This window comes from Oncorhynchus masou, chromosome 11 (assembly GCF_036934945.1).
Source record: "Oncorhynchus masou masou isolate Uvic2021 chromosome 11, UVic_Omas_1.1, whole genome shotgun sequence".
NCBI classification, from domain to species: Eukaryota; Metazoa; Chordata; class Actinopteri; order Salmoniformes; family Salmonidae; genus Oncorhynchus; species Oncorhynchus masou.
In genome coordinates, this window is record NC_088222.1 from 10,211,695 (window position 1) to 10,230,891 (window position 19,197).

Below are 19,197 nucleotides of genomic sequence, written 5' to 3' on the forward strand. Positions count from 1 at the left end.
TGTCCCAAATGGCATCCTATCCCCTATATAGTGCATATCAGTTAAACATGTTTGAACTGATATCGATACCATATCGGTTTGAAGGAATAACATTTTAACTGTGTTGACTTCACTTCCACGGCTCTGTGAAGTCCAGACATCTTTTTGCTGATTGCCCATTGGGACATGTTCTGGGAACCAACCCCACCAGTTTAATAAAGGAAGTCTGTTGATCAAATCAAATTGTATTAGTCGCGTGCGTCGAATACAACAGGCGTTGACCTTACAGTGAAATGCTTTATTTTACGAGCCCCCAACCAACGATGCAGTTTAAAACAAAATACGAACAAGAATAAGAGATAAAAGTAACAAGTAGTTAATGAGCAGCAGTAAAACAAAAATAGCGAGACCATATACAGGGAGGTACCAGTACAGAGTCAATGTGGAGACTATATATACAGGGGGTACTGGTACAGAGTCAATGTGGAGACTATATACAAGGGGTAGGGGTACAGAGTCAATGTGGAGGCTATATACAGGGAGGTACCGGCACAGAGTCAATGTGGAGACTATATACAGGGAGGTACTGGTACAGAGTCAATGTGGAGACTATATACAGGGGGTACCGGTACAGAATCAATGTGGAGACTATCTATCTACAGTCCTGGGGTATACAGAGTCAATGTGGAGACTATATATACAGTGGAGGCTATACAGGGAGGTGCACAGAGTCAATGTGGAGACTATATACAGGGAGGTACCTGTAGTCAATGTGGAGTATATATGTGGTATCTGTACAGAGTCAATGTGGAGACTATATACAGGGGGTACTGGTACAGAGTCAATGTCAATGTACAGAGTCAATGTGGAGGCTATATACAGGGGGTACCGGTACAGAGTCAATGTGGAGACTATATACAGGGGGGGGTACAGAGTCAATGTGGAGACTGTATACAGAGTCAATGTGGAGACTATAGGGGGTACCAGTACAGAGTCAATGTGGAGACCATATACAGGGGGGTACCAGTACAGAGTCAATGTGGAGACTATATACAGGGGGGTGCCGGTACAGAGTCAATGTGGAGACTATATACAGGGGGGTACCAGTACAGAGTCAATGTGGAGACTATATACAGGGTGTTATGGTACAGAGTCAATGTGGAGACTATATACAGTTGGTACCGGTACAGAGTCAATGTGGAGACTATATACAGGGGGGTACCGGTACAGAGTCAATGTGGAGACTATATACAGGGTGTTTTTGTACAGAGTCAATGTGGAGACTATATATACAGGGGGTACTGGTAGAGAGTCAATGTGGAGACTATATACAGGAGGGTACCGGTACAGAGTCAATGTGGAGACTATATACAGGGGGGTGCCGGTACAGAGTAAATGTGTGGGGGCTCCGGTTAGTTGAGGTAGTATGTACATGTACGTAGAGTTATTCAAGTGACTATACATAGATGACAACAACAGAGAGTGGCAGTGGTGTAAAGGGGGGGTGGAGGGGGGGGCAATGCAAATAATATTCTGGGTAGCCATTTGATTAGATATTATAGCTTGGGGGTAGAAGCTGTTTAGAAGCCTCTTGTACCTGGACTTGGTGTTCCGGTACGGCTTGCCATGCGGTATCAGAGAGAACAATCTATGACTGGAGTGGCTGGAGTCTTTGAAAATGTTTAGTGCCTTCCTCTAATACCTCCTTGTATAGAGGTCCTGGATGGTAGGAAGCATAGCCCCGGTGATGTACTGGGCCGTTCGCACTACCCTCTGTAGTGCCTTGCAGTCAGTGGACAAGCAGTTGCCATACCAGGCAGTGATGCAACCAGTCAGGATGCTCTCGATGGCGCAGCTGTAGAACCTTTTGAGGATCTGAAGACCCATGCCAAATGGGGGAATAGGTTTTGTCGTGCCCTCATCACGACTGTCTTGGTGTGCTTGGACCATGTTAATTTGTTGGTGATGTGGACACCAAGGAACTTGAAGCTCTCAACCTGCTCCCCTGCAGCCCCATCAATGAGAATGGGGGCGTTCTCGGTCCTTCTTTTCCTGTAGTCTACAATCATCTCCTTTGTCGTGATCACGTTTAGGGAGAGCTTGTTGTCCTGGCACCACACGGCCAGATCTCTGACCTCCTCCCCATAGGCTGTCTCGTCATTGTCGGTGATCACAACCACTGTTGTGTCATCCGCAAATTGAATGATGGTGTTGGAGTCGTGCCTGGCTGTGCAGCCATGAGTGAACAGGGAGTACAGGAGGGGACTGAGCATGCACCCCTGAGGGGCCCCCGTGTTTAGAGTCAGCGTGGCGGATGTGTTGTTACCTACCCTCACCACCTGGGGGTGGCCCGTCAGGAAGACCATGATCCAGTTGTTTAGTCCCAGGGTCCTTAGCTTATTGGTTTTAATACTCATATCCCGTTGGTAGTTTAGTCTTCCGCGTTGCTCGTCAATTTTATTCTCCAAAGATTGTACGTTTGCTAGCAGAATGGAGGGAAGTGGGGCTTTATTCGATCGCCTACGAATTCTCAGAAGGCAGCCCGCCCTTTGGCCCCTTTACACAAATCGCGGGTATCGGAGCCTGTTCCCGAGAAAGCAGTATATCGTTCGCGTCGGGCTCGTCAGTGTCGTTAAAGGAAAAATAGGATTCTACCAGTCCGTGGTGAGTAATCACAGTCCTGGTATCTATAAGTTATTTTTGGTCACTTTAATTTTACCTTTATTTAACCAGGCAAGTCAGTTAAGAACAAATTCTTATTTTCAATGACAGCCTAGGAACAGTGGGTTAACTGCCTGTTCAGGGGCAGAACGACAGATTTGTACCTTGTCAGCTCGGGGGTTTGAACTTGCAACCTTCTGGTTGCTAGCCCAATGCTCTAACCACTAGGCTACCCTGCCGCCCCATAAGAGATGGTAGCAGAAACATTATGTACAAAATAACTTGGGGAAAAAAAAACAAAAAAAAAACAGGATGGGTTGGGTACACGTAAAACATCTGCCTTCCTCTGGCCCATCATCAAGCAGTTAATTATGTTCAGTCCAGATACTGTGACAATGTCTGTGAGAGGGTTTTGTTCATGCAGGAACAGTCATGGATGCTGTTTACAGAACAGTGTAGGTTAAAAGGTAGAATAAACTGATTTCACGATATGCCTTGCTCATATCGATATCAAAATCATATGAGGCATTGGTATTTGTGCCCTCTAATGTATATCTGCAATACATTTCAAAACACTGGGGTATCATTACTGCACACAGCACGTTCCTCTCGCTCGCTCTCGCTCTGTAGATTCTGGTAGTGGTGGAAAAATTACCCAATTTTGATACTAGACAAGAAGGTAGAGACAACAATACATCACACAAAGCAGCCACAACTGTCCGTAAGAGTGTCCGTGATTGAGTCTTCGAATGAAGAGACGGAGATAAAGCTGTCCAGTTTGAGTATTGTTTGCAGCTCATTCCAGTCACTAGCGAACTGAAAAGACAAGCGACCCAGGGATGTGTGTGCTTTGGGGAGCTTTAACAGAGTGGCAGAACGGGTGTTGTATGTGGAGGATGAGGGCTACAGTAGATATCTCAGATAGGGGGGAGTGAGACCTGAGAGGGTTTTATAAATAAGCATTTATTTAACTAGGCAAGTCAGTTAAGAACAGATTCTTATGTACAATGACAGCCTACCCCGGCCAAACCCAGACGACACTGGGCCAATTGTGCACCACCCTATGGGACTCCCAGTCACAGCTGGATGTGATACAGCCCGGATTCAAACCAGGGACCATTTTGCGACGGGTATACAGAGATGACCAGTTTACAGAGGAGTATAGAGTGCAGTGATGTGTCCTATAAGGAGCATTGGTGGCAAATCTGATGGCCGAATGGTAAAGAGCATCTAGTTGTTTGAGAGCAACCTTACCTGCCGATCTATAAATTATGTCTCCAAAATCTAGAGTGGGTAGGATGGACATCTGAATCAGGGTTAGTTTGACAGCTGGGGTGAAAGAGGAACGATTACAATAGAGGAAACCAAGTCTAGATTTAACTTTAGCCTGCAGCTTTGATATGTGGTGAGAGAAGGACAGTGTACCATCTAGCCAACCCAATGTGGTGCATCTGCTGGGTACAACTAATAAACTCATGAAGAAAAGATGCCCATACACTGTTGTTTTATTATGTGACTATCTGTAGTCCTGTAGTATAATGTCTGTCTATCTGTAGTATAATGTCTCTGTCTATCTGTAGTATGTCTCTGTCTATCTGTAGTCCTGTAGTATAATGTCTCTGTCTATCTGTAGTCCTGTAGTATAATGTCTGTCTATCTGTAGTATAATGTCTGTCTATCTGTAGTATAATGTCTCTGTCTATCTGTAGTCCTGTAGTATAATGTCTGTCTATCTGTAGTATAATGTCTCTGTCTATCTGTAGTCCTGTAGTATAATGTCTGTCTATCTGTAGTATAATGTCTCTGTCTATCTGTAGTCCTGTAGTATAATGTCTCTGTCTATCTGTAGTCCTGTAGTATAATGTCTCTGTCTATCTGTAGTATAATGTCTCTGTCTATCTGTAGTCCTGTAGTATAATGTCTCTGTCTATCTGTAGTCCTGTAGTATAATGTCTCTGTCTATCTGTAGTCATGTAGTATAATGTCTCTGTCTATCTGTAGTCCTGTAGTATAATGTCTCTGTCTATCTGTAGTCCTGTAGTATAATGTCTCTGTCTATCTGTAGTAATGTCTCTGTCTATCTGTAGTATAATGTCTCTGTCTATCTGTAGTGTAATGTCTCTGTCTATCTGTAGTGTAATGTCTCTGTCTATCTGTAGTGTAATGTCTCTGTCTATCTGTAGTATAATGTCTCTGTCTATCTGTAGTATAATGTCTCTGTCTATCTGTAGTGTAATGTCTCTGTCTATCTGTAGTATAATGTCTCTCTGTCTGTTTGTAGTCCTGTAGTATAATGTCTCTGTCTATCTGTAGTATAATGTCTCTGTCTATCTGTAGTATAATGTCTCTGTCTATCTGTAGTCCTGTAGTATAATGTCTCTGTCTATCTGTAGTATAATGTCTCTGTCTATCTGTAGTATAATGTCTCTGTCTATCTGTAGTCCTGTAGTATAATGTCTCTGTCTGTCTGTAGTATAATGTCTCTGTCTATCTGTAGTTCTGTAGTATAATGTCTCTGTCTATCTGTAGTTCTGTAGTATAATGTCTCTGTCTATCTGTAGTCTGTAGTATAATGTCTCTGTCTATCTGTAGTCCTGTAGTATAATGTCTCTGTCTGTCTGTAGTATAATGTCTCTGTCTATCTGTAGTATAATGTCTCTGTCTATCTGTAGTCCTGTAGTATAATGTCTCTGTCTATCTGTAGTCCTGTAGTATAATGTCTCTGTCTGTCTGTAGTATAATGTCTCTGTCTATCTGTAGTTCTGTAGTATAATGTCTCTGTCTATCTGTAGTATAATGTCTCTGTCTATCTGTAGTATAATGTCTCTGTCTATCTGTAGTCCTGTAGTATAATGTCTCTGTCTATCTGTATGTCTCTGTCTATCTGTAGTATAATGTCTCTGTCTATCTGTAGTCCTGTAGTATAATGTCTCTGTCTATCTGTAGTCTGTAGTATAATGTCTCTGTCTATCTGTAGTTCTGTGTATAATGTCTCTGTCTGTATCTGTAGTATAATGTCTCTGTCTAGTCTGTAGTATAATGTCTCTGTCTATCTGTAGTCCTGTATCTGTATAATGTCTCTGTCTATCTGTATCTGTAGTATAATGTCTCTGTCTATCTGTAGTCTCTGTAGTATAATGTCTCTGTCTATCTGTAGTCCTGTAGTATAATGTCTCTGTCTATCTGTAGTATAATGTCTCTGTCTGTAGTCTGTAGTATAATGTCTCTCTGTCTGTCTGTGTCTCTGTATCTGTAGTCCTGTAATGTCTCTGTCTATCTGTAGTATAATGTCTCTGTCTATCTGTAGTGTATAATGTCTCTGTCTATCTGTAGTCCTGTAGTATAATGTCTCTGTCTGTCTATCTGTAGTATAATGTCTCTGTCTATCTGTAGTCCTGTAGTATAATGTCTCTGTCTGTCTGTATGTCTCTGTCTATCTGTAGTATAATGTCTCTGTCTATCTGTAGTCCTGTAGTATAATGTCTCTGTCTATCTGTAGTATAATGTCTCTGTCTATCTGTAGTCCTGTAGTATAATGTCTCTGTCTGTATCTGTGTATATGTCTCTGTCTATCTGTAGTATAATGTCTCTGTCTATCTGTAGTGTAATGTCTCTGTCTATCTGTAGTATAATGTCTCTCTGTCTGTTTGTAGTCCTGTAGTATAATGTCTCTCTCTATCTGTAGTATAATGTCTCTGTCTATCTGTAGTATAATGTCTCTGTCTATCTGTAGTCCTGTAGTATAATGTCTCTGTCTGTCTGTAGTATAATGTCTCTGTCTATCTGTAGTTCTGTAGTATAATGTCTCTGTCTATCTGTAGTCCTGTAGTATAATGTCTCTGTCTATCTGTAGTATAATGTCTCTGTCTATCTGTAGTCCTGTAGTATAATGTCTCTGTCTGTCTGTATGTCCTGTAGTATAATGTCTATAATGTCTGTCTGTCTGTAGTATAATGTCTCTGTCTATCTGTAGTCCTGTAGTATAATGTCTGTCTGTCTATCTGTAGTATAATGTCTCTGTCTGTAGTCTGTAGTATAATGTCTCTGTCTATCTGTAGTCCTGTAGTATAATGTCTCTGTCTATCTGTAGTCTGTAGTATAATGTCTCTGTCTATCTGTAGTCTGTAGTATAATGTCTCTGTCTATCTGTAGTCCTGTAGTATAATGTCTCTGTCTATCTGTAGTCCTGTAGTATAATGTCTCTGTCTATCTGTAGTCCTGTAGTATAATGTCTCTGTCTATCTGTAGTCCTGTAGTATAATGTCTCTGTCTATCTGTAGTCCTGTAGTATAATGTCTCTGTCTATCTGTAGTCCTGTAGTATAATGTCTCTGTCTATCTGTAGTCCTGTAGTATAATGTCTCTGTCTATCTGTAGTCCTGTAGTATAATGTCTCTGTCTATCTGTAGTATAATGTCTGTCTGTCTATCTGTAGTATAATGTCTCTGTCTATCTGTAGTCCTGTAGTATAATGTCTCTGTCTATCTGTAGTCCTGTAGTATAATGTCTCTGTCTATCTGTAGTCCTGTAGTATAATGTCTCTGTCTATCTGTAGTCCTGTAGTATAATGTCTCTGTCTATCTGTAGTATAATGTCTCTGTCTATCTGTAGTCCTGTAGTATAATGTCTCTGTCTATCTGTAGTCCTGTAGTATAATGTCTCTGTCTATCTGTAGTCCTGTAGTATAATGTCTCTGTCTATCTGTAGTATAATGTCTCTGTCTATCTGTAGTCCTGTAGTATAATGTCTCTGTCTGTCTGTAGTCCTGTAGTATAATGTCTCTGTCTATCTGTAGTCTGTAGTATAATGTCTCTGTCTATCTGTAGTCCTGTAGTATAATGTCTCTGTCTGTCTGTATAATGTCTCTGTCCTGTAGTATAATGTCTCTGTCTATCTGTAGTCCTGTAGTATAATGTCTCTGTCTATCTGTAGTCCTGTAGTATAATGTCTCTGTCTGTCTGTAGTATAATGTCTCTGTCTATCTGTAGTATAATGTCTCTGTCTATCTGTAGTCCTGTAGTATAATGTCTCTATCTATCTGTAGTATAATGTCTCTATCTATCTGTAGTCCTGTAGTATAATGTCTGTCTGTCTGTAGTCCTGTAGTATAATGTCTCTGTCTATCTGTAGTCCTGTAGTATAATGTCTCTGTCTATCTGTAGTCCTGTAGTATAATGTCTCTGTCTATCTGTAGTCCTGTAGTATAATGTCTCTGTCTATCTGTAGTCCTGTAGTATAATGTCTCTGTCTATCTGTAGTCCTGTAGTATAATGTCTCTGTCTATCTGTAGTCCTGTAGTATAATGTCTCTGTCTATCTGTAGTCCTGTAGTATAATGTCTCTGTCTATCTGTAGTCCTGTAGTATAATGTCTCTGTCTATCTGTAGTCTGTAGTATAATGTCTCTGTCTAGTCTGTAGTCCTGTAGTATAATGTCTCTGTCTATCTGTAGTCCTGTAGTATAATGTCTCTGTCTATCTGTAGTCCTGTAGTATAATGTCTCTGTCTATCTGTAGTATAATGTCTCTGTCTGTCTGTAGTATAATGTCTCTGTCTATCTGTAGTCCTGTAGTATAATGTCTCTGTCTATCTGTAGTCCTGTAGTATAATGTCTCTGTCTGTCTGTAGTCCTGTAGTATAATGTCTCTGTCTATCTGTAGTCCTGTAGTGTAATGTCTCTGTCTATCTGTAGTCCTGCAGTATAATGTCTCTGTCTATCTGTAGTCCTGTAGTATAATGTCTCTGTCTATCTGTAGTCCTGTAGTATAATGTCTCTGTCTATCTGTAGTCCTGTAGTATAATGTCTCTGTCTATCTGTAGTTCTGTAGTATAATGTCTCTATCTATCTGTAGTCCTGTAGTATAATGTCTCTGTCTATCTGTAGTTCTGTAGTATAATGTCTCTATCTATCTGTAGTCCTGTAGTATAATGTCTCTGTCTATCTGTAGTCCTGTAGTATAATGTCTCTGTCTATCTGTAGTATAAGTTATCTGTAGTATAATGTATAATGTCTGTCTGTCCTGTAGTATAATGTCTCTGTCTATCTGTAGTTCTGTAGTATAATGTCTCTATCTATCTGTAGTCCTGTAGTATAATGTCTCTGTCTATCTGTAGTCCTGTAGTATAATGTCTCTGTCTATCTGTTGTTCTGTAGTATAATGTCTCTATCTATCTGTAGTATAATGTCTCTGTCTGTCTGTAGTCCTGTAGTGTAATGTCTCTGCTCTGTCTATCTGTAGTATAATGTCTCTATCTGTCTGTAGTCCTGTAGTATAATGTCTCTGTCTATCTGTAGTCCATGTTCACGAGTCAAACATGGTTTTCGGATACACACTTGAAGAACAAATTCTTATTTACATTGACTGCCTACCCCGGCCGAACCCTAACCCGGACGACGCTGGGTAGGCCATTCGTGCGCCGTCCTATGGGACTCCCAATCACGGCCGGTTGTGATACAGCCTGGAATCGAACCAGGATCTGTAGTGACACCTCTAGCTCTGAGATGCAGTGCCTTGGACCGCTGTGCCACTCGTGAGTAATAACAGGGTCAAATGTCTGAATGCTTTACATTATAACGCATTGGGCTCGTTTTTGTTCCGCCGTCATGCAAGTCTCAGTATTACAACTCAACATTGTCACCCGAGTTGTTGAAACACTAACCTACTGTATCAACACCAGGGATCCTCTGTAACGCATGACATTAAGCTCAGAGAACTAGGAGACTGTTTATACCGTAGAGAAATGTTCTATATGCTATGGAATCACACTCTACTGTGTTCTGTATTGCTCTGCCGTGGCTCCTTGAGCCTTGCATTCTGATCTGTATTCATAAACCCTGGGTTCAGATACTATTAGAAATCTTTCAAATAAGGACTTTGACCATGATGTGGATAGGGGGCGATTATGGGGCTATTCTATTGGTCCCTTAAGCCAGTGAAGTACAATCAAGCACTGATAATGTATTTGAAATGATTTCGAATAGTATTTGAACCCTGGTTGTAACTGGGTTTTGGGCAGTGTGTGTGTGTGTGTGTGTGTGTGTGATTGTGATTAGTGATGTGTGTGTAATGGAACCGTTTACTGATATTGGGTAGGTGATTGGTTAGATGAGAGATTGGTGGTGTGTGTAATGTTTACTGATATTGGGTAGGTGATGGGTGGTGTACATTTCAGTGTGGCACAATATGAATCAGTCCGGATCTGAATGTGGCAGAGGTCCCAGCTCTCTGTCCCCAGTGCCCTTTGATGGTGACTGTATAGAGAGGAGATACAGAGGTTCTTTGCCCATAAATGCTAAAGTCATTGAAATGTAGCTGGACCCAAGATGTGACTGGACACAGCGAATGGTTAAATGATGTGATCTGTGATGTGTCTTCTCTCGGCTCATACAGGGTCCTGCGGGGGCTCCAGGAAAACATGGCATCAAGGTAGAGCATGATTTAGAGTTACGTCCCAAATCGCGTACAATTCCCTATCTAGTCCACTACTTTGACTAGGGCCCATGGGACTCTGGTTAAAAGGAGTGCACTACATATGGAATCGGTACCATTTGGAACACAACCCTTGGAGCATCCTCCCTAATCTCTAGCTCTCTTCTAGTCTGGTCCCAGATCAGTTTGTGCTGTCTCGTCAATTAACTCCTATGGTTAATCCTTGACAAGCCAAACAGATCTGGGGTCAGCCTTGACTGTTTTTCATCTGGATCTGGCCAATGTCTCATTTTAGCCACATAGTTTTTTTTTGTTGTTGAATGGAATGTAAATATTTTTTTTTAAATGTTGGAAGATTATGTTTAACATCATATCTATGATTACTATGGACTTAGACAAACGCTCTAACCGAGGCTATTTTGGGAATTGAATTTCCATTTCATTCCTGCAAAGAAGCAGCTTTTCTCTCTTTCCGCCAGCTGTGCTTTGTCAACTCTTCCAACTGATAATGCCCTCACCTGGTCTAAAGGTGACATGACACATATACACATTTTACATTTACGTTTCATTAAAAAGTGCTAGCCAATATGTCCCCGATATTGGGTGTTTGGTTAGATTAGAGATATGGATAGTTAATGGAAAAGTTTACTGATATTGGGTAGGTGTTTGGTTGGATTAGAGATATGGATAGCGCATGGAATTGGGTAGGTGATTGGTTAGATTAGAGATTTAAGCGTATGGAACCGTTACTACTGATATTGGGTAGGTGATTGGTTAGATTAGAGATATGGATAGTTAATGGAACCGTTTACTGATATTGGGTAGGTGATTGGTTAGATTAGAGATATGGATAGTTAATGGAACCGTTTACTGATATTGGGTAGGTGATTGGTTGATATTGGGTAGGTGATTGGTTAGATTAGAGATATGGATAGCGTATGGAACCGTTTACTGATATTGGGTAGGTGATTGGTTAGATTAGAGATATGGATAGCGTATGGAACCGTTTACTGATATTGGGTAGGTGATTGGTTAGATTAGAGATATGGATAGCGTATGGAACCGTTTACTGATATTGGGTAGGTGATTGGTTAGATTAGAGATGTGGATAGCTAATAGAACCGTTTACTGATATTGGGTAGGTGATTGGTTAGATTAGAGATATGGATAGTTAATGGAACCGTTTACTGATATTGGGTAGGTGATTGGTTAGATTAGAGATATTGGATAGAGATATGGAACCGTTTACTGATATTGGGTAGGTGATTGGTTAGATTAGAGATGGATAGCGAGGTGATTGGGATAGATATGGATAGAACCGTTTACTGATATTGGGTAGGTGATTGGTTAGATTAGAGATATGGATAGTTAGAACCGTTTATGGAATTGGGTAGGTGATTGGTTAGATTAGAGATTTACTGATATTGGGTAGGTGATTGGTTAGATTAGAGATATGGATAGCGTATGGAACCGTTTACTGATATTGGGTAGGTGATTGGTTAGATTAGAGATATGGATAGCTAATGGAACCGTTTACTGATATTGGGTAGGTGATTGGTTAGATTAGAGATGTGGATAGCGTATGGAACCGTTTACTGATATTGGGTAGGTGATTGGTTAGATTAGAGATGTGGATAGCTAATGGAACCGTTTACTGATATTGGGTAGGTGATTGGTTAGATTAGAGATATGGATAGCTAATAGAACCGTTTACTGATATTGGGTAGGTGATTGGTTAGATTAGAGATATGGATAGCGTATGGAACCGTTTACTGATATTGGGTAGGTGATTGGTTAGATTAGAGATATGGATAGGGTGATTGGTTAGATTAGAGATATGGAATGGAACCGTTTACTGATATTGGGTAGGTGATTGGTTAGATTAGAGATGTGGATAGCTAATGGAACCGTTTACTGATATTGGGTAGGTGATTGGTTAGATTAGAGATATGGATAGCGTATGGAACCGTTTACTGATATTGGGTAGGTGATTGGTTAGATTAGAGATATGGATAGTTAATGGAACCGTTTACTGATATTGGGTAGGTGATTGGTTAGATTAGAGATATGGATAGCTAATGGAACCGTTTACTGATATTGGGTAGGTGATTGGTTAGATTAGAGATATGGATAGCTAATGGAACCGTTTACTGATATTGGGTAGGTGATTGGTTAGATTAGAGATATGGATAGTTAATGGAACCGTTTACTGATATTGGGTAGGTGATTGGTTAGATTAGAGATATGGATAGTTAGATTATGGAACCGTTTACTGATATTGGGTAGGTGATTGGTTAGATTAGAGATATGGATAGCTTATGGAACCGTTTACTGATATTGGGTAGGTGATTGGTTAGATTAGAGATATGGATAGCTAATAGAACCGTTTACTGATATTGGGTAGGTGATTGGTTAGATTAGAGATATGGATAGCGTATGGAACCGTTTACTGATATTGGGTAGGTGATTGGTTAGATTAGAGATATGGATAGTTAATGGAACCGTTTACTGATATTGGGTAGGTGATTGGTTAGATTAGAGATATGGATAGATTAGAGATATGGATGGAACAGTTTACTGATATTGGGTAGGTGATTGTTAGTTAGATTAGAGATATGGATATTAGAGATATGGATAGAATGGAACAGTTTACTGATATTGGGTAGGTGATTGGTTAGATTAGAGATATGGATAGCGTATGGAACCGTTTACTGATATTGGGTAGGTGATTGGTTAGATTAGAGATATGGATAGCTAATAGAACCGTTTACTGATATTGGGTAGGTGATTGGTTAGATTAGAGATATGGATAGCTAATAGAACCGTTTACTGATATTGGGTAGGTGATTGGTTAGATTAGAGATGTGGATATGGCGATCGATTTACTGGTTAATGGAACCGTTTACTGATATTGGGTAGGTGATTGGTTAGATTAGAGATGTGGATAGCGTATGGAACCGTTTACTGATATTGGGTAGGTGATTGGTTAGATTAGAGATATGGATAGCTAATAGAACAGTTTACTGATATTGGGTAGGTGATTGGTTAGATTAGAGATATGGATAGCGTATGGAACCGTTTACTGATATTGGGTAGGTGATTGGTTAGATTAGAGATATGGATAGCGTATGGAACCGTTTACTGATATTGGGTAGGTGATTGGTTAGATTAGAGATATGGATAGCGTATGGAACCGTTTACTGATATTGGGTAGGTGATTGGTTAGATTAGAGATGTGGATAGCTAATAGAACCGTTTACTGATATTGGGTAGGTGATTGGTTAGATTACTGATATTGTAGGTGATTGGTTAGATTAGAGATATGGATAGCGTATGGAACCGTTTACTGATATTGGGTAGGTGATTGGTTAGATTAGAGATATGGATAGTTAATAGAACCGTTTACTGATATTGGGTAGGTGATTGGTTAGATTAGAGATATGGATAGCTAATAGAACCGTTTACTGATATTGGGTAGGTGATTGGTTAGATTAGAGATATGGATAGCGTATGGAACCGTTTACTGATATTGGGTAGGTGATTGGTTAGATTAGAGATATGGATAGCGTATGGAACCGTTTACTGATATTGGGTAGGTGATTGGTTAGATTAGAGATATGGATAGTTAATGGAACCGTTTACTGATATTGGGTAGGTGATTGGTTAGATTAGAGATGGATGGATAGAAGCTGATATTGGGTAGGTGATTGGTTAGATTAGAGATATGGATAGCGTATGGAACCGTTTACTGATATTGGGTAGGTGATTGGTTAGATTAGAGATATGGATAGTTAATGGAACCGTTTACTGATATTGGGTAGGTGATTGGTTAGATTAGAGATTAGAGACTGATATTGGAGGTGATTGGTTAGATTAGAGATATGGATAATAGAACCGTTTACTGATATTGGGTAGGTGATTGGTTAGATTAGAGATATGGATAGCTAATAGAACCGTTTACTGATATTGGGTAGGTGATTGGTTAGATTAGAGATATGGATAGCTAACAGAACAGTTTACTGATATTGGGTAGGTGATTGGTTAGATTAGAGATGTGGATAGCTAATAGAACCGTTTACTGATATTGGGTAGGTGATTGGTTAGATTAGAGATGTGGATAGCGTATGGAACCGTTTACTGATATTGGGTAGGTGATTGGTTAGATTAGAGATATGGATAGCTAACAGAACAGTTTACTGATATTGGGTAGGTGATTGGTTAGATTAGAGATATGGATAGCTAATGGAAGCGTTTACTGATATTGGGTAGGTGATTGGTTAGATTAGAGATATGGATAGAACCGTTTACTGATATTGGGTAGGTGATTGGAATTAGAGATTTACTGATATTGGGTAGGTGATTGGTTAGATTAGAGATATGGATAGCGTATGGAACAGTTTACTGATATTGGGTAGGTGATTGGTTAGATTAGAGATATGGATAGTTAATGGAACCGTTTACTGATATTGGGTAGGTGATTGGTTAGATTAGAGATATGGATAGTTAATGGAACCGTTTACTGATATTGGGTAGGTGATTGGTTAGATTAGAGATATGGATAGTTAATGGAACCGTTTACTGATATTGGGTAGGTGATTGGTTAGATTAGAGATATGGATAGTTAATGGAACCGTTTACTTTATTGATATTGGGTACTGTGATTGGTTAGATTAGAGATATGGATAGTTAATGGAACCGTTTACTGATATTGGGTAGGTGATTGGTTAGATTAGAGATATGGATAGTTAATGGAACCGTTTACTGATATTGGGTAGGTGATTGGTTAGATCAGAGATATGGATAGTTAATGGAACCGTTTACTGATATTGGGTAGGTGATTGGTTAGATCAGAGATATGGATAGTTAATGGAACAGTTCACTGATACGTTGTTCTACATTTCAACCAGTACGTTACCATTCTGTATTAGGTCTTTGATTAGATAACGGGTCACAGAACCTTTTATGATCCACCATGACTTTGGTATCCGTCGATGTATGAAAGATTTGAACGTTCTGCTTGTCAGGCTACCGAATCAAAAATCTAAACCATCTGGTACAACATTTACACAGCCCCTATCTAACACGTGTTCAGCTAATAATCCCAGTAGTCAGGTCCATATCGGCTCCATCCAGGCCACACAGCACAATGCCTATCCTCCTCTATCACATGGCTTTAATGGGCTGGATAGCTGTGTCTGTACTGCCCAGGTTATTAATATGCTATTCCTACACTAATGCTACATTATTTGGCCCGTACATACTCCGGTTGCACATTGATGTACAATGCATTTGACACAACGGCTGTGATGCAAGTTAAGAGGATATTTTTCATGGGTTTTTTGCAAAACAATGTTTACACAACCATTGACAGTTTTGGCTTCTATGACCCCCAACTTAAATGGTCTGAATAGCTACACTGAACAAAAATATTAATGCAACATGTAAATTGTTGGTCCTGTGTTTCATGAGATGAAATAAAAGATCCCTGAAATTGTTCATACGCACAACAAAAAGACATTTCTTTCAAATTTTGTGCGCATATTTGTTTACATCCCTGTTGGTGAACATTTCTCCTTTGCCAAGATAATCCATACACCTGACAGGTGTGGCATATCAGGAAGCTGACTAAACAACATGATCATTACACAGGTGCACTTTGTGCTGGGGACAATAAAAGGCCACTCTAGAATGTGCAGTTTTGTCTCACAACACAATGCCACAGATGTCTCAAGTTTTGTGGGAGCGTGCAATTGGCGTGCTGACTGCAGGAATGTCCACCAGAGCTGTTGCCAGAGAACGTAATGTTAATTTCTCTACCATAAGCCGCCTCCAACGTTGTTTTAGACAATTTGGCAGTACGTTTAACTGGCCTCACAACCGCAGACCACGTCTATGGCGTTGTGTGGGTGATCTATTTGCTGATGTCAATGTTGTGAACAGAGTGCCACACAGCCTGGTTCCTCTCTAGGTTTCTTCCTAGGTTTTGGCCTTTCTAGGGAGTTTTTCCTAGCCACTGTGCTTCTACACCTGCATTGCTTGCTGTTTGGGGGTTTTAGGTGGGGTTTCTGTACTGCACTTTGAGATATCAGCTGATGTACGAAGCGCTATATAAATTGATTTGATTTGAGTGCCCCATGGTGGGGTTATGGTATGGGCACACATAAGCTATGGACACAGTTGCATTTTTATCAATGCCAATTTGAATGCACAAAACTACTGTGGCGAGATCCTCAGGCCCATTTTTTTTTTGACCAACGTGCATATCTGTATTCCCAGTCATGTGAAATTCATAGATTAGGAACTAATTTAATTTATTTTGATTGACTGATTTCCTCAAATGAACTGTAACTCAGTCAAATCAATGAAATTGTTGCTTTTGTTCAGTATGTCTTGCCCAGGTTATTACTATGGTACAATACTGCTACAGACTGAAAGATATTAATCTGTTTCTTTGCTCTAATTTACCGACAATAAAGTAAGCATCTGGATTTAACAAGGTTTTTGAACTTCATTCAAAATGAACTTTCATCTCCCGTGTGGTAATGACAGTATATGGAGAAGACAGTCAGTGTTGTCTTCTCCTGACTGATTGCTCTGTAGCTGTAACTCATCTTAACACAATATTGGTTTTGTTTCTCTAGGGGGAGACGGGGGCTGCTGGACCTTCTGGACCTCCTGTAAGTCAAGACTCTGTTTTAGATGCCCCTCTTCTGTCTTTATTCAACTACCCTACAATATACCAGTCAGTGATATACTGTTATGCACCATGACACACACACACACACACACACACACACACACACACACACACACACACACACACACACACACAGTCTTGTACGGCTACTTTTGTGGGGACACACTATTCATTCAGTCCCATCCAAAATCCTTTTTTCCATAGCCCCTAACCCTAACCCGTACACTTACCCGAACCTTAACCCTAAACCTAACCATAGCTCCTAACATGAATTCTAACCCTAACACGAATTCTAACTTTACCTCTAAACCCACTGAGAAATAGCATTTGACCTCATGGGGACCAACAAAATGTACCCCAGTTAGTCAAATGTTTGTTTGTTTACTATTCTTGTGGGAACTCTCTCTCTCTCTCTTCTCTTCTGTCTCCCTTCAACCACCCTGCATGGTGTACTATATGAGACGGACTGGTCACACAAAATTCCCAGGTGGCAAAGTTCCGGATGGATTATTGGCATTTATCAGTGAAGTAACAAACCTCCACCTAGCAATCCATTGCAACCCCAAACTGTTCACACCCCGCTTGTTGGCGGAGAGAACATTTAGCCATTTCAAAGCTAATTTCCTGCATTTCTACACATCTTATGTACGTTTTATATGATACCAGGGGTCGAAGCACGATCGAGCCATACAAGTTTGATAGCACTCCGAGATGCTGAGGTAAACTTTTAAGTGAATAACAGAAAGGAAAAAGCTGCACACTGCCTCTCATGCTCCCAGGTGATATTTATTTACAACGTTTTTGACCCTTAGGTCTTCATCAGGTATCCATATCCCAGGTGCGGGTGGAAGGTGCGATATATATATTTTTAGGGGCAGTATTCAGTGACATCACTTCCTAAAACAGGAGGTAAAATATGTGTAACATAATTTCACAATATTAACATTCAATGTATCAAAATATATGATCATTCACAGAGAATGTGATCAATATTTATAGTAATATTGTCACGCTCTGACCATAGTTCTTTTGTGTTTTCCTTGTTTTAGTATTGGTCAGGATGTGAGCTGGGTGGGCATTCTATGTTGTGTGTCTAGTTTGTCTATTTCTATGTTTGGCCTGATATGGTTCTCAATCAGAGGCATGTGTTAGTCATTGTCTCTGATTGGGAACCATATTTAGGTAGCCTGTTTTGTGTTGGGATTTGTGGGTGGTAGTTTCCTGTCTTTGTGTTTTCTGCACCAGATAGGGCTGTTTCGGTTTTGCCACGTTTATTGTTTTGTAGTTTGTTCATGTTAAGTGTCTCTTATTAAAGAACCATGAACTTCAACCACGCTGCGTTTTGGTCCGCCTCTCCTTCCCAGGAAGAAAGTCGTTACAAATATACACACATACAATATTCAATTAGGAGGGTTTTTTTTTAAATAATTTAGACGTATTGAAACTATAAAAATGGTTTCAAGTCAAACTCCTCGTTAAGGCCAAGTGTGTTGAGCCTGTGGATCCAGAAAGATTCCCTTTGAAGAAGTTTCCTCTCAATGTCCCTTCCCCTGCGTGACATCTTGACCATTTCTATTCCAATGTATCACAGAGAACTAATAGGAAATCCAGCTTGTACAAAATGAGCAGCAGCCAGATTTTTTCTCTCACCTGTCTGTATATTGCTGCAGTGCTCAAAAAATTGATTGTATGTATATTACTATAAATATTGATCACATTCTCTGTGTATGATCTTATATTTTGATACATTTGAATGTTAATATTGGGAAACAATGTTATACATTTTTTTACCTCCTGTTTCAGGAAGTCATGTCACTGTGTACTGTCACCACTTTCGCCGAAAGTTTTCCCTCTCCTTGTTCGGACGGTGTTCGGCGGTCGAGGTCACCGACCTTCTAGCCATCGCTGATCCACTTTTCATTTTCCATTGGTTTTGTCAATTACATGTTGTGTATTTAACCCTCTGTCCCCCCCCCATGTCCTTGTCGGTTGTCACATTCTGACCCTAGTTATTGTGTTTATTGTTTGTTTTAGTTGGTCAGGACGTGAGTTGGGTGGGCATTCTATGTTTTGTGTGTCTAGGTTGTTTATCTGTGTTCGGCCTAGTATGGTTCTCAATCAGAGGCAGGTGTCGTTAGTTGTCTCTGATTGAGAATCATACTTAGGTAGCCTGGGTTTCACTGTTGTTTTGTGGGTGATTGTTGCCGTGCTGTGTTTTACACCACACGGTACTGTTTTCGGTTTTTGTTATTCACATTACGTTTATTGTTTTGTATGGAGTGTTCAGTTTGTGTTTTAATAAAAAACCATGGACACTTACCACGCCGCATATTGGTCCTCTGATCCTTCTCGCCTCTCCTCCTCGGACGAAGAGGAGGAAAACCATTACAGAATCACCCACCAAACAAGGACCAAGCGGCGTGGTAATGAGCA

The 19,197-nt window shown here is 40.2% G+C and overlaps 1 protein-coding gene and 1 long non-coding RNA gene across 4 annotated transcripts in view; both read left to right on the top strand.

Moving 5' to 3' along the window:
• The window catches only part of ccbe1 (collagen and calcium binding EGF domains 1), a 128,071-nt gene that overhangs the window by 101,208 nt on the left and 7,666 nt on the right, over positions 1-19,197 (top strand). For 2 of the 3 annotated variants that reach the window (XM_064977342.1, XM_064977341.1), the window contains exons 9-10: positions 10,029-10,064; positions 16,709-16,744. In XM_064977342.1, the coding sequence (XP_064833414.1) occupies positions 10,029-10,064; positions 16,709-16,744 (72 nt within the window). The remainder of the gene's footprint in view (positions 1-10,028; positions 10,065-16,708; positions 16,745-19,197) is intronic. The other variant, XM_064977343.1, reaches the window with a different exon arrangement.
• LOC135548091 (uncharacterized) lies at positions 16,757-18,184 on the top strand. The gene is made up of 2 exons (XR_010456772.1): positions 16,757-17,483; positions 17,577-18,184. It is a non-coding gene; the product is annotated as an uncharacterized LOC135548091 (long non-coding RNA).